Source organism: Mytilus galloprovincialis, chromosome 9 (genome assembly GCF_965363235.1).
Source record: "Mytilus galloprovincialis chromosome 9, xbMytGall1.hap1.1, whole genome shotgun sequence".
In the NCBI taxonomy this organism is placed as follows: Eukaryota; Metazoa; Mollusca; class Bivalvia; order Mytilida; family Mytilidae; genus Mytilus; species Mytilus galloprovincialis.
The window spans coordinates 70,745,512-70,759,468 of record NC_134846.1 but is presented as its reverse complement, the minus strand read 5'-3'; the positions used below and the strand labels follow the sequence as shown (position 1 = coordinate 70,759,468).

At 31.2% G+C, this 13,957-nt stretch overlaps 1 protein-coding gene across 1 annotated transcript in view; it reads right to left on the bottom strand.

The window, feature by feature from the left end:
- The window catches only part of LOC143045804 (uncharacterized), a 99,175-nt gene that overhangs the window by 61,623 nt on the left and 23,595 nt on the right, over nucleotides 1–13,957 (bottom strand). The window contains exons 7-9 of the mRNA XM_076218576.1: nucleotides 11,982–12,170; nucleotides 6,305–6,406; nucleotides 3,938–4,081 (exon numbers count right to left, since the gene is read on the bottom strand). Of these exons, the coding sequence (XP_076074691.1) occupies nucleotides 3,938–4,081; nucleotides 6,305–6,406; nucleotides 11,982–12,170 (435 nt within the window). The remainder of the gene's footprint in view (nucleotides 1–3,937; nucleotides 4,082–6,304; nucleotides 6,407–11,981; nucleotides 12,171–13,957) is intronic.

Below are 13,957 nucleotides of genomic sequence, written 5' to 3'. Positions count from 1 at the left end.
CAGATTTCTACTCCAACTAACTGATCAACTGGTAAAATATTTTAGCAGATTGCTCAAGTGAAATGTTGTTAGTATGAAGTGAGTGCTGTAAAATAAAAAGTTATACTTACCGTCCAGATCCAGTCAGTTGATACCTTTGTCAATCATTTCTAACTCAAATAATATCTTACTATAGTATGAGTCACTGAATAAAATGGTCTAATTTTAACATGGAAACTTCTATCATAAATAAATATTATAAATGAATAGTTCAAAACATTGTTTTGTAGGTGTATATTTTATAGCTTTGTCTTCTAAGATGAAGTTATTGTGCAATTGTGATTCGAATAACATTTTGTATACAAATTACTGATCTGCTGGCAATAAAGGGAAATAATTTACATTACAAATAATCAGCAAAATTTTGTTCTGTCTGACAAATATCAAATTTCCCCATTTAATTTGTTGTAACATTATTTCTGTTATTATTTAACTTTTATCCTCTGTTCTAAAACGAACAATGAAACTTATTTAATGATGAAAGACGATTAACAGCTGTTTTGCAAAATGTTGAATTGTTCAAAGTATAAAGGATTGTCTACCAAGGAGTACAAGATATCTTATAAGCAGTATTTTGCAAAACCTTTCTAATTTGTGTTTTACATGCCCTTCAATTTCATACTAATTTTGCATTTCATTTTTTTTTTTTATGAATCTTTTGTAGGCAAAATCATAAGCCTCGTATCATTGATTAAATTTTATGTGTACATTTGAACTCAATATAAATTATTTCCCTTTAATGACAGCAGATCAGTAATTTGCATAGAAAATGTTATTCGAATCACAATTGCACAATAACTTCATCTTAGAAGACAAAGCTATAAAATATACACCTACAAAACAATGTTTTGAACTATTCATTTATAATATTTATTTATGATAGAAGTTTCCATGTTAAAATTAGACCATTTTATTCAGTGACTCATACTATAGTAAGATATTATTTGTGTTAGAAATGATTGACAAAGGTATCAACTGACTGGATCTGGATGGTAAGTATAACTTTTTTATTTTACAGCACTCACTTCAAACTAACAACATTTCACATGAGCAATCTGCTAAAATATTTTACCAGTTGATCAGTTAGTTGGAGTAGAAATCTGACTGCAATTTGGTAAACTGTTTTGGTCTTTGCAAATGTGATACCCCAAAGGTCACTGGATAAGCACTGTAACTTTTTTTTATTTGAGTGTCACTGATGAGTCTTTATAGACAAAATGCTGGCCTGGTGTACACAATTTTAATTCTGGTATCTATGATGAGTTTATATATGTTCATGGTGACCATGTTTGTCTATTGGGCAATTATCCTGACCCAATAATCAATGTATAAGGGCTATAATACATGTGATGTGAAGCAATTTTGAAAAAATATTGTTTCACTCCTATGTCCAAAGCCCGTAATTTCGGTAAAAATAAGCGGAGCAGTACCAAACTTAAACTTGATCTGTAACTCATCATGGTCAACTCACATACCAAAAATCAGCCCAATATCTGAAGGTATTTAGAAAAAAAGTCTGTATAACTGTGATTTTCAACAATTTATCAAAGTTCAAAGCCCGTAATTTCGACAAAAATTAGCAGAGAAGAACGAAACTTTAACTTGATCCGTAACACATCATGGTTAACTCATATACCAAAATCCACCCAATTTCTGATGGCGTTTAGAAAAATACTCTGTATAATGGTTTGTTGCGGAATGACGGAATTTCGGAATTACGGAAATTTCGGAATTACAGAAATTCGGAATTACGGAATTTCGGACAAGGGTAAAACTTTATGGCACCGACAACTTCGTTGTGGGGCCATAAAAAAAGATCCAACTTAAATGCTCTAAGATGATAACCCAAACTTTCCCCAGCTTCATCTACATGATCTAGTTTTGGTTATTTCAGCCCTTCAGCATTAGGTTTAGTTTTCACATTTAGCAACATTTTAGACTAATGGCTCGAGAGTCAAAACATGATTTTGCAACTATTTGATGTTTAAATACTCTATTTCATTTCAGTGCAAGATTTTCTTACACAGGTATTTAAATAACATCATTTATTAGCCTAAAACATTATCTGCATTTATTTTATGATGTATGTCTAATGCATTGAAGACACTTATACCACAACTTTTTATATCTATTGTCAAATTTTTGGGAAAAAAAGCACAATTAAATTTTTTTATTCACACATGGTGCCTATTTGTGAACACTACTGGTTTTCAAATGGAACAACTCATCATGCACAAAACTTATGAAAAGAATATTTTTTCTTTATATAACAATTCCTTAAAAGTTTGGTAAAATTGTAAAACACCGCCATGTTTGCCAGCTAATTTACATTAAAAGAAGACGGTTTGTAGAGTGCTAACTCACCAACCCCATAAGGTTTCAAAACAGATTTCTTGTAGCTTCAAATGAAATTTTTGAAATTGGTCAATCAAAATTTAATATTGGGCTTTGGTACCACAATATCCCAAACTCCCAAATTTTTTTTAGATATTTGTCACCTTTACTCAATCAAGTAAAATTAACTTCAGTAATATTATTTTTTGTGTCTTATCTACATTTCTTTAATGATAATAAATGTAATGCATTTAAGACTTATCTTGACAGACCACAAGAAATATCTTTTATTCACACATGTGTATTTTTCTAACAGTTTTTTTTCAAATGAAATCACACCTCCTAGAACTTGTGAACAATAACAATGTTGAAGCAGTGTTTTATTTTATATAATAATTTCCCCGATTGATAATTCAAGGTAACATAGAAATGGGAAATCAATATAAAGACCTGAAACTATCATGAGAAAGTCATCTCACAAATTAGCAAATTTCAATCTTAGTAAATTCAATATTTCATCTAGTTGATCTCGTTTTTTAAATGCAAATGGCATTATTTGGGCTTTATGTAAAATAAATACTAAGTTCCCCTGTGTGATGAATAAAATTTTGTTGAATTACAGCGCCTTTTTTACATGAATTATAGCATCGTCAGTATGGTATTTTCACATCAGTTATGATAAATTATCTGTACACAGCAATCACTTCAATAAACCTTATCACTTTTTGGAAATCTATGCCTTTTGACCTGAGAATCTTCTCCACTAGAACCTTTGTCATCATTCAACAATCAGTTTTTCTTTGTAGTGTGAGACATTTTTTGTTTTGACATCAAAATTTTATGGGAATCTTTGTGATGTCCAGTAATTGCAGACAAATAGCAATAAAGTGTATTAATTAACATGTATAAGAAATCTATAGCACAATCAATTTGAATTGAGATGATCCTATGACAATTGTGATTGAAATTTTGAAGTAATTTTTAAAAAATATAAATTTTCAGTAATCTTCATATTTCAAAGAATGCTTTCTAACTGTCTTTTACCTTAAAAAAAGACAGCTCTTTAAATTGTATCAATTTCAAATTAACATGTACATGATCACAGATACCTTCCATCTTGTAATCAATTCACAATCTAACCAGAAATAGTCCTCTGCAGTCTGCACTTGCTTCCCAATTTTAAATGGTAGCTTATATTCACGTTGAACCAACGACATTCAAAAAAGATTTAGAATTAGGAGCAAGTGTGGAGAACTAACCTTAATTGGATTGATCTATACAGGTGCAGTCAATCGTGGAGAACTTACCTTAATTAGATTGATCTATACAGGTGCAGTCAATCGTGGCCTTAATTAGATTGATCTATACAGGTGCAGTCAATCGTGGAGAACTTACCTTAATTAGATTGATCTATACAGGTGCAGTCAATCGTGGAGAACTTACCTTAATTAGATTGATCTATACAGGTGCAGTCAATTGCTTCCTATCTAACTTAAAGGATTACAATCATTTTATTTGTTTTTTTTATCAAGTTTCTTAGAAAACGAGAACTAGTTGTATTTACCCAACAATATCCTTTTCTCTTTGAGTTTTGTAATATGCATAATCCCAGACTTTCAATTCTCCTTGAAAAAATTCTCTGTTGTTAGCATAATCCTGTAGTGTGGCTAGTTCTTGCTGCGCTGATGGGTAGGCCACTGTCTTAATTCTATATAAAAAACACATTTAAATAATAAAGAAAATGTGCAGGAATCTTTCTCAATTATGTGTTCAAATAGATCATCAACCTTTAACTGTTTCCTTAAGAAATAAGGTGAAAAACAACAGTTATTCTTTTTTCAACTACTGTAAATTCAGAAATAATTGCGATGTTTTTATTATTGCTAAAAATGTGACAGGGCAATAATCCTAATAATATAAACTCTGATTTTGAAATTTTTTATACGAATAAAACAGGATTTTTCACATTATCACAAAAATTAAATCGCATTTTAGTCAAAATGACAAAATCGCAATAATAAATGCACGCAATAATGTTTTTTTCACCTATTTCTGATTAAATGAAATCTTGTTGTCTAATCTGTGTCATGAGAATAGATATGAGCTTTATTAGACAATAGTTATGATGTCTTGTAAAGCTTTTTTTTAAAAAATTTTAATGTTATGCCTTTAAACTTGGACACTAGATCATAAATAGGGTTGTAAATGTTCAACATGTGATGTGTTGCCAATAAATGGTCAGTCAAGTTAAGAAATATTGATGGTCACCGGTTTCTTTAATCACTGGTCACTTCTCATCTTAAAATTATATCAATAAAATAATCCACACAGCAGATACTTTTTTCACACAGAATAAGTGCTGATCAAAGCATTGCTGGCAAAAATTAAACCACTATTCTTAAAATAGCATATAGAAAATACTGATATGAGAAACTTTGTGTATTTTTCATGACAAAGGAAGCTGTTCATAAAAAAGGTGACTGCCTTATCAAAAAATAAAAGTTATTCTTTGAAATGTACAAAGGATTATAAGAAAACCTACATATTTCAGATTTCCTAAAAGTGTTAGAATCTTTTATTCAAAGTGATAAAAAATTGTCAATGGCAGATTCTTATATCCAAAATCATAAAGGAATTTCAATACATATTGAATACAAGAGGCTGTCAGATTGACAGCAAACCAGATTTTTCCTGCAAGAAAATAATATTTGCAAATCTGAACCCCCAAACACAATCCAGTAAATAAATAAATTAATTTTTGTAGGATTCAGAAATTGAAATAATTTTCATTTGACAGATTTGTAGATAGTAATGCAATGCAAGGACAATTTTACATAAGGGCTTGTAAAGACTCCCTGGACAACAGGAATGCATTCCTAGTCAATAAAGATTGGAGTCAAGAGCACCCACAAGAGTGGGGTTCGAACTCGCAACCATAGTGTTGACTCACTAGTGATTACAGTAGTAACTTCTTAAACCTCTTGGCCACCGAGGCCCTTAACGGTTGAGTGGAAAACACTTTAAAACAATTTAGGAGTAAATCATTGTAGTGGCTTCAAAGAAGGACACAAACACACCACAAAAAGTGTAAACCCAACTAAAATAACTTCAAAATAATTTCCACCACTTCTTTCACCCCTTTTGGGAAGTTTTTGCTTATTCTTTATTATATACAAAACCTGAGTAAGAAAACGGATGACATTCTGTTTTTTCAATAACTGGACCCTCAGATATTGATGTTAGCAATGTTAGGTAAAAAATAAAACAACCACAGACAATCAACCAATTGAACTTGTGATGAAAAATAAATGCATAAGCACAGAAAATTTGGAAGAAGAAAAATTAATAGCTCTGTTATATGATTAGATAGAGTGGCAGTGTGTCATTTAAAATGTGATAGCAATGATAAATGTAGCACTAAAAAATAGTTGGGTGAATTACCTTGGGAAAACACTGGTATTAAGTCATTGTATCACAAACTCTGACTGACAAAAAAATGTTTGGATGCACAGAGTTTTTTAGATTTTCTACAAGAAACTATATTAGAAAATGTCATACTTCTTTTTTAGTTAGACAAACCCTAAAACAGTTTGTCACACTCTGAAAGTGTCATAGCACTTAATAATGCAGCACTTAAAAGTCCTTGGAGGAACACTGGTATGAAGTATGTTAAAAGTGTAATAGCAATGAATAATGTAGTGCTAAAAAGGCCTTGGGAGAGTGGTATGTCTAGATCAGTGACATCATTAACATAATCATATCAAAGCAGTCATACGAAACAGAGCTCAGGAAAATAGGATGACCTTATGATCAGACATTGATATTGCAATATAGCCCCAAGTCCAAACATTATAGATCTGCATAAAATACCACAATAGGATTACTAACAAGCATAAACTTAAATGGCTGATCAATTAAGAATACTCCTTACGTTTCTAGTACTTCAATCACATGATTAACACCTCCTGCCATCGTCCTGTGTTGGACCATTTCGGCAAAATTAGCGTATCCTAATTTGTTAGCAAGACCCCATCTGAAATAACAGTCAATATTAACTCAAATATCGATACAACATTTACAACGAACAAATCCATTTTCAATTTTAAACTTATGCAATTTTTTTCATTCATATTTAATTTCATAACTATTATTACAATTTTTTCATTAACTGTTTCTGAAGTGCATCCTTTTACAGTATATAAATATAAAACATTGTTGAAGGCTAAGTTGTCAACATCAATGTCATTTGGTCACTGGAGGAGAGCTGTTACATTGGCAATTATACCACATTTCCTGTGTTTACATCATTAATCTACTTGAGTAGACGACTTTGTTTCATGGAAACAAGTATGTCCATATTTAGTATTCATACATGTTTGTTTACCTGTATGCATATGAAAACGACTTCAGTATAGATATCAGAATTTACAAGTTGATTATATAATATATTGTACATGTATAACAAATTAAGACTAACCAGGTGCTCCGCAGGGCGCAGCTTTATACGACCGCAGAGGTCGAACCCTGAACAGTTGGGGCAAGTATGGACAAAACATTCAAGCGTGATACAGCTCTGAATTTGGATTGTGATCAAATTTTTGACATTACATGGTTTTTTTTTACACAAAACAAATGTCAAGATTTTACAAATCAATTAAAGATTTCTTCTTCAAACTTTTTAAATCTAAAATTAAATAGTTGACACAGCATAGGTTTCTGACACAGAATGAATGTGGTCTAATGAACTTAAAAGTTTTTTTTTGCCTTTGAGCAATTCACTATGCTGTTGAATATTAATCCTCTCAAAAAAATGTTTGAAGAAATTTTCTTTTTATTTATGAAATCTGAAATGAGAAAAATTTAAACCCCCCCTTTTTTTCACATCCCCGTTTCCCTTTTTCCAAAACTGATATCAATTTAAATTTCTAATGGAGTTTGCAACAATAACTACTCTTTTAAATACATCATAAAATATTAAAATGTAAAATAAAGTGCTTGTTATCACTGAATGGTAAAGATTGGTTGGTAGTAAAAGTGAATATACATTGTTTTTTGTATAAAACAATAAAAAAAACTTCATCAGCAACATTTTATATTGGCAAATTTCCAATGAAGTTATTTACATCAAGTTATTGGCAAATAAAAATAGAAAATGACATCATAGTCATGTCTGGCAAATGTCCAACATACATTATCTAAAAACATTTTAGATAAGATAAGGAAAAAAAGCTTCATCAGCAACATTTTATATTGGCAAATTTCCAATGAAGTTATTTACATAAAGTTATTGGCAAATAAAAATAGAATATGACATCATAGTCATGTCTGGCAAATTTCCAACATATATTATCAACTACTATTCTATACAAAGAAAGATAAGTCCAATTGAAAATTAATTGCTATTGCACAATATTGTGCAATTAGATATTTCTTGCTATTGTGCAATACTGTGCAATTGAAAATTTCTTGCTATTGCACAATACTTGATATGGAATCCTGATTTGGACCAACTTGAAAACTGGGCCCATAATCAAAAATCAAAGTACATATTTAGATAAAGCATATCAAATAAGCCCAAGAATTTAATTTTTGTTAAAATCAAACTTAGTTTAATTTGGACCCTTTGGACCTTAATGTAGACCAATTTGAAAACTGGACCAAAAATTAAGAATCTACATACACAGTTAGATTAGGCATATCAAAGAACCCATTTATTCAATTTTTGATGAAATCAAACAAAGTTTAATTTTGGACCCCCATTTGGACCAACTTGAAAACTAGGCCAATAATTAAAAATCTAAGTACATTTTTAAATTCAGCATATCAATGAACCCCAAGGATTCAATTTTTGTTAAAATCAAACTAAGTTTAATTTTGGACCCTTTGGACCTTAATGTAGACCAATTTGAAAACGGGACCAATAATTAAGAATCTACATACATAGTTAGATTCGGCATATCAAAGAACCCCAATTATTCAATTTTTGATTAAATCACACAAAGTTCAATTTTGGACCCTTTGGGCCCTTATTCCTAAACTGTTAGGACCAAAACTCCCAAAATCAAACCTAACCTTCCTTTTATGGTCATAAACCTTGTGTTTAAATTTCATAGATTTCTATTTACTTATACTAAAGTTATGGTGCAAAAACCAAAAATAATGCTTATTTGGGCCCCTTTTTGGCCCCTAATTCATAAACTGTTGTGACCTCAACTCCAAAAATCAATCCCAACCTTCCTTTTGTGGTCATAAACCTTGTGTTAAAATTTCATTGATTTCTATTTACTTATACTAAAGTTATTGTGCGAAAACCAAGAATAATGCTTATTTGGGCCCTTTTTTGGCCCTTAATTCCTTAACTGTTGGAATCAAAACTCCCAAAATCAATCCCAACCTTCCTTTTGTGGTCATAAACCTTGTGTCAAAATTTCATAGATTTCTATTCACTTAAACTAAAGTTATAGTGCGAAAACCAAGAAAATGCTTATTTGGGCCCTTTTTGGCCCCTAATTCCTACAATGTTGGGACCAAAACTCCCAAAATCAATCCCAACCTTCCTTTTGTGGTCATAAACCTTGTGTTAATATTTCATTGATTTCTATTCACTTTTACTAAAGTTACAGTGCGAAAACTAAAAGTATTCGGACGACGACGACGACGACGCCAACGTGATAGCAATATACGACCAAAAAATTAAAATTTTTGCGGTCGTATAAAAAGGCACTCAGAAAACCATAGATATGAAAATGGACAGACAAATGAGGCAGAAAAAAAACCTAACAAAAAACTAAGAAAGTTACCAAAATATTATGTTATGACTACTACTTTCAGTTAATTCTTTAAAGAACATGTGTGCCTCAAGAGGGTAAATCATTTCAGGTAGGCAGGTATCTTTTCTTCAATTCTTCTGCCCATATCACAATCTTGGACTGTTTTTAAAAGAGCTGAGACATTTTCAAATTTGTGTTTAAATTTTAGGAGTATGAAGTGAGATTCATTTTCAAGTAATTTTGCATACCCAGAAAAGCCTTATGTAATGCTGCTCTAGAGGTAAAAAAACTGTTTTCACATAATGAGTTCTTGGAAATATTAGTGTTTTGCATACATCTTATAGCTCCATAGTTGTTACACCTTTATTCATGTTATTCTATGGTCCTCTACTCTCCAAATCAGTCCAAATGGTTAAGCTCAGTTACTTTATAAAAATTTAAATATGTCTGCTATCACTGCACAGATACTTTTTTGTTATCACACTACATTAAAGTTCCTCAATCTGAGGTGCATTGAAGGATATTGACCCAAGTGTGTAAAGCACTTCAGTTTTACATCATTTCAATTTTGCATTGCATTAAATAATTTGTGTCCTTGTTGGCATTTAAAAAGATTCATAACCAAGTACAAAATTTTAACATGTCAGGTTTCTGTTTCAAATAAATTAAAATTCATGGTCACAATCTTATACGTCATTCATTATAATAGGTGGCAACAACATTATACTATATAATAAATTTTAAATATCAAAGTAACAAACATCGAATTATTAAAACTATGGTCAGGTTTCCATCGGTTCATATTAACACTCTTTATCCAGTATTTAGAACATAATTGGCAAAAAATCAAAATTGTAATGTTTTAAAAGAATTTAAGATTTTTATCAGAATAAATCATTAATTTCTGAAAGAAAAAAAATTATAGCTCATACAATAGGTTTCATCAAAATAATGGAGGAGAGAAAAAGGAATAGTCAAACACAGGTCACTAATTGTGCACCACTTATTGAGGACCTGTTTTTGTATTGTTATGAGTTACAATTTATGACTAAAATTAGCAAAGATCCATCGAAACAACATTTGAACAGGCTATTATTTGAACTTGGAATTATTTTTAATTATGGAATTTGCATAATTTCTTGTGGTGGAAATTTTTACTAAATTCCATGTTTATTCTGTACTCAAATGTTCTGTGCTGTGCACAACACTTTCTATTACAAAGAAGATAGTACATTTTCAATAGAATGTACTGTGCCGCGCAAACAACACTATCTATACAAAATACATTGTATGGAAAGTGTTATGATCCTCTCAAAACATTATAATACATTTTTTTACCAAATAATCATGGAATTTATTAAAAATTTCCAGCACAAGAAATTATGCAAATTCCATAATTAAAAATAATTCCAAGTTCAAATAATAGCCTGTTATTTGATACAAAAATTTAACAATACTTTTAGATATTTGGATGATATATTGGCTGTCAATAATGACGACTTCAGTATGTATACTAAAGAAATTTATCCTGTTGAACTTATTTTAAATAAAGCTAATACTAACAATGACCACTGTCCTTTTCTCGATCTTGATATCTATATCATTAATGGGAAGCTTAATACAAAAAATTATGAAAAAAAGAGATGATTTTTCATTTCCTATTGTTAATTATCCAGTTTAAGATGGTGACGTTCCCTTGTCACAATCTTATGGCGTTTATATATCTAAACTTGTACAATTTGCTGTGTATGTAAAAACGTATTAGATTTTAGCGAGAGAAATTTATGTATTACTGAAAAATTATTACACCAGGGTTTTCGATATCACAAACTAGTCAAAACATTTACTAAATTTCATCATCGGTATAAGGAAATAATTCGTAAATATAACTCAACATGCAGACATCTTATACGTTCAGGTATTTCACATCCAATCTTTTATGGTAATATTCTTTACAAAGCACAAAAATGTCAGTATTCACCTCAAAAGCTTACAAAACCTTTAAACAGACTTATTAAGAAAGGCATATATTTACGATATTGTTGTCAGTTCATTAAAGATTGCATATTTTGGCTTTAACATTGATTCACTTGTAGGGTCTTTGCATCAGAACTAAACACATTTATTTAAAAAAAACAGTTGTTGGCATTACACGAGTTATGTTCTTCTAATAAATGTTATGATAGTATGACACTGAACCCCTAATAGGAGGGATTGTGCCTGATATTCATATGATGAAGACATAACCTTTCAATCAGTTTAATTGAGGTCTGGAGCTGGCATGTCAGTTAACTGCTAATAGTCTGTTGTTATTTATGTATAATTGTCATTTTATTTATTTTCTTTTGTTACATCTTCTGACAACGGACTCAGACTTCTCTTGAACTGAATTTTAATGTGCGAATTGTTATGCGTTTACTTTTCTACATTGGTTAGAGGTATAGGGGGAGGGTTGAGATCTCATAAAAATGTTTAACCCATCCGCAATTTTGGGCCTGTCCCAAGTCAGGAGCCTCTGGCCTTTGTTAGTCTTGTATGATTTTTAATTTTAGTTTCTTGTGTATAATTCAGAGTTTAGTATGATGTCCATTATCACTGTACTAATATACATATTTTTTAAGGGTCCAGCTAAAGGATGCCTACAGGTGCGGGAGTTTCTCGCTACATTGAAGAGCCACTGGTGGCCTTCAGCTGTTGTCTGCTCTATGGTCGGGTTGTTGTCTGCTCTATGGTCGGGTTGTTGTCACTTTGACACATTCCCCATTTCCTTTCTCAATTTTATTTTAATTTGATTTTGGCTACTAGACTAAAAAAAAACATAGATTATCATTTACTCACCTCTGGGCTCTTACATCTGAAATTGTCTCATTATTATTTAAGAATTGCTCAGAATGGTACTGAGATGAGACATTTACTTTGGCATACCATATATTCCATCGTGTTATGCGACATGGACAGTGTGACATAAAATGGCTATATATAGGATCATACAGTTCCACTTGCCAAGGCCCTTTTTCATAATGTTCACTGAAATGAAATAAACTCAGTTTTGGTCAGTTAAATAATCAACAAACAGGCAGTTTTAGTCTTGATTACTTAATTTTTCTTGAGGGTGCCTTCACACCAGAGATGGGTCTGATTACTTTCAATGTAATTGATTAAATTACAATTACTTTGTAATTTGTACGATTAAATTAAATTAATGATTACATCATTTCTTAAAGTGTCTGATTAAATTAAGGATTACATTGGCAAAGTAATCATGATTACATCTGATTACAATGAATTTAAAAAAAAAATTAAATGATGTGAATGAATAAACGTTTAATATATATCTAGAGCCTTTTTAGAAAGGATTTTGATTAATCTATAATACTAAAATAACGAGGTCCAATTTGTCAGCCGTCATCGGGTAAAAACAACAAATCAAAGAATTCAACTTTATATATAGATAATATAGGACAATGGTGTAGATTAAAAATTACACCACTCCAGACCCTTTTGTTTTCCACATAATTAATATTGCCAATAATTAACAAGTTCTGGGTCGAATCCGATACCGATACGAATAGTATATTCACCTGTTACCTATTACCTTATCTGTACGCTCCGCATCTGACAGGCGCACCACCAAACGGTGTATTTAGGATTTTCAGAGGCGATTAAGGGGGGTTGCAGGGGGCCCGCCCCCCCTTTTTGGGAAAAAAATTGGTTGCTTATATAGGGAATCACTGGAGCGGCCCCGCCTTAGGCAGTTAGTGGGCCCCCACTTATGAAAATTTCTAGATCCGCCAGTGATTTTGCTATATACACGGGTCATAATCACGGGGTTAACACTACTAAATTCAAGCATTGTCAAATTGTTCCCTGTTGTAGTATTTTAATCAGTAAGACTTTCTAAGATAACAATACGAATACTAAAAATCTGGACTTAAAATAAGGCGTATAGGTACAGTTTTCAATTTGTTAGCGAGCATGGCGTAAATCATCGAATCAAAGAATTCAACTTATAAATAATATAGGACAATGCTGTTGATTAAAAATACTCCATTCCAGGACCTTTCGTTTTCCAAATAATAAATATACCAATAATTGATAAGTTCCAGGTCGACGGGTTCAAACAGAAAAAAAATAAAAAGCAGAGAAAACAATGTATCTTATAATCGGCATGACTTTTCATATCAGATGACAATACCAATACTAAAATAAGGCTTAGCAGGGCCGTAACTACATTGAGGCAAATGAGGCAAATGCCTCATGTTGAAAATTTAAAAAAAAAAAACTAGAGGCTCTAAAGAGCCTGTGTCGCTCACCTTGGTATATGTGAATATTAAACAAAGGAAGCAGATGGATTCATGACAAAATTGTGTTTAGGTGATGGTGATGTGTTTGTACATCTTACTTTACTGAACATTCTTGCTCCTTACAATTATCTCTATCTATAATGATCTTGGCCCAGTAGTTTCAGTGGAAAATGTTAGTAAAAATTTACAAATTTTATGAAAATTGTTAAAAATTGACTATAAAGGACAATAACTCCTTAGGGGGTCAACTGACCATTTTTGTCATGTTTGACTTATCTTTAGGTCTTACTTTGCTGTACATTATTGCTGTTTACAGTTTATCTCTATCTATAATAATATTCAAGATAATAACAAAAAACGTCAAAATTTTCTTAAAATTACCAATTATGGGGCAGCAACCCAACAACCGGTTGTCGGATCCATCTGAAAATTTCAGGGCAGATAGATCTTGACATGATAAACAATTTCACTCCGTCAGATTTGCTCTAAATGCTTTGATTTTTGAGTTAT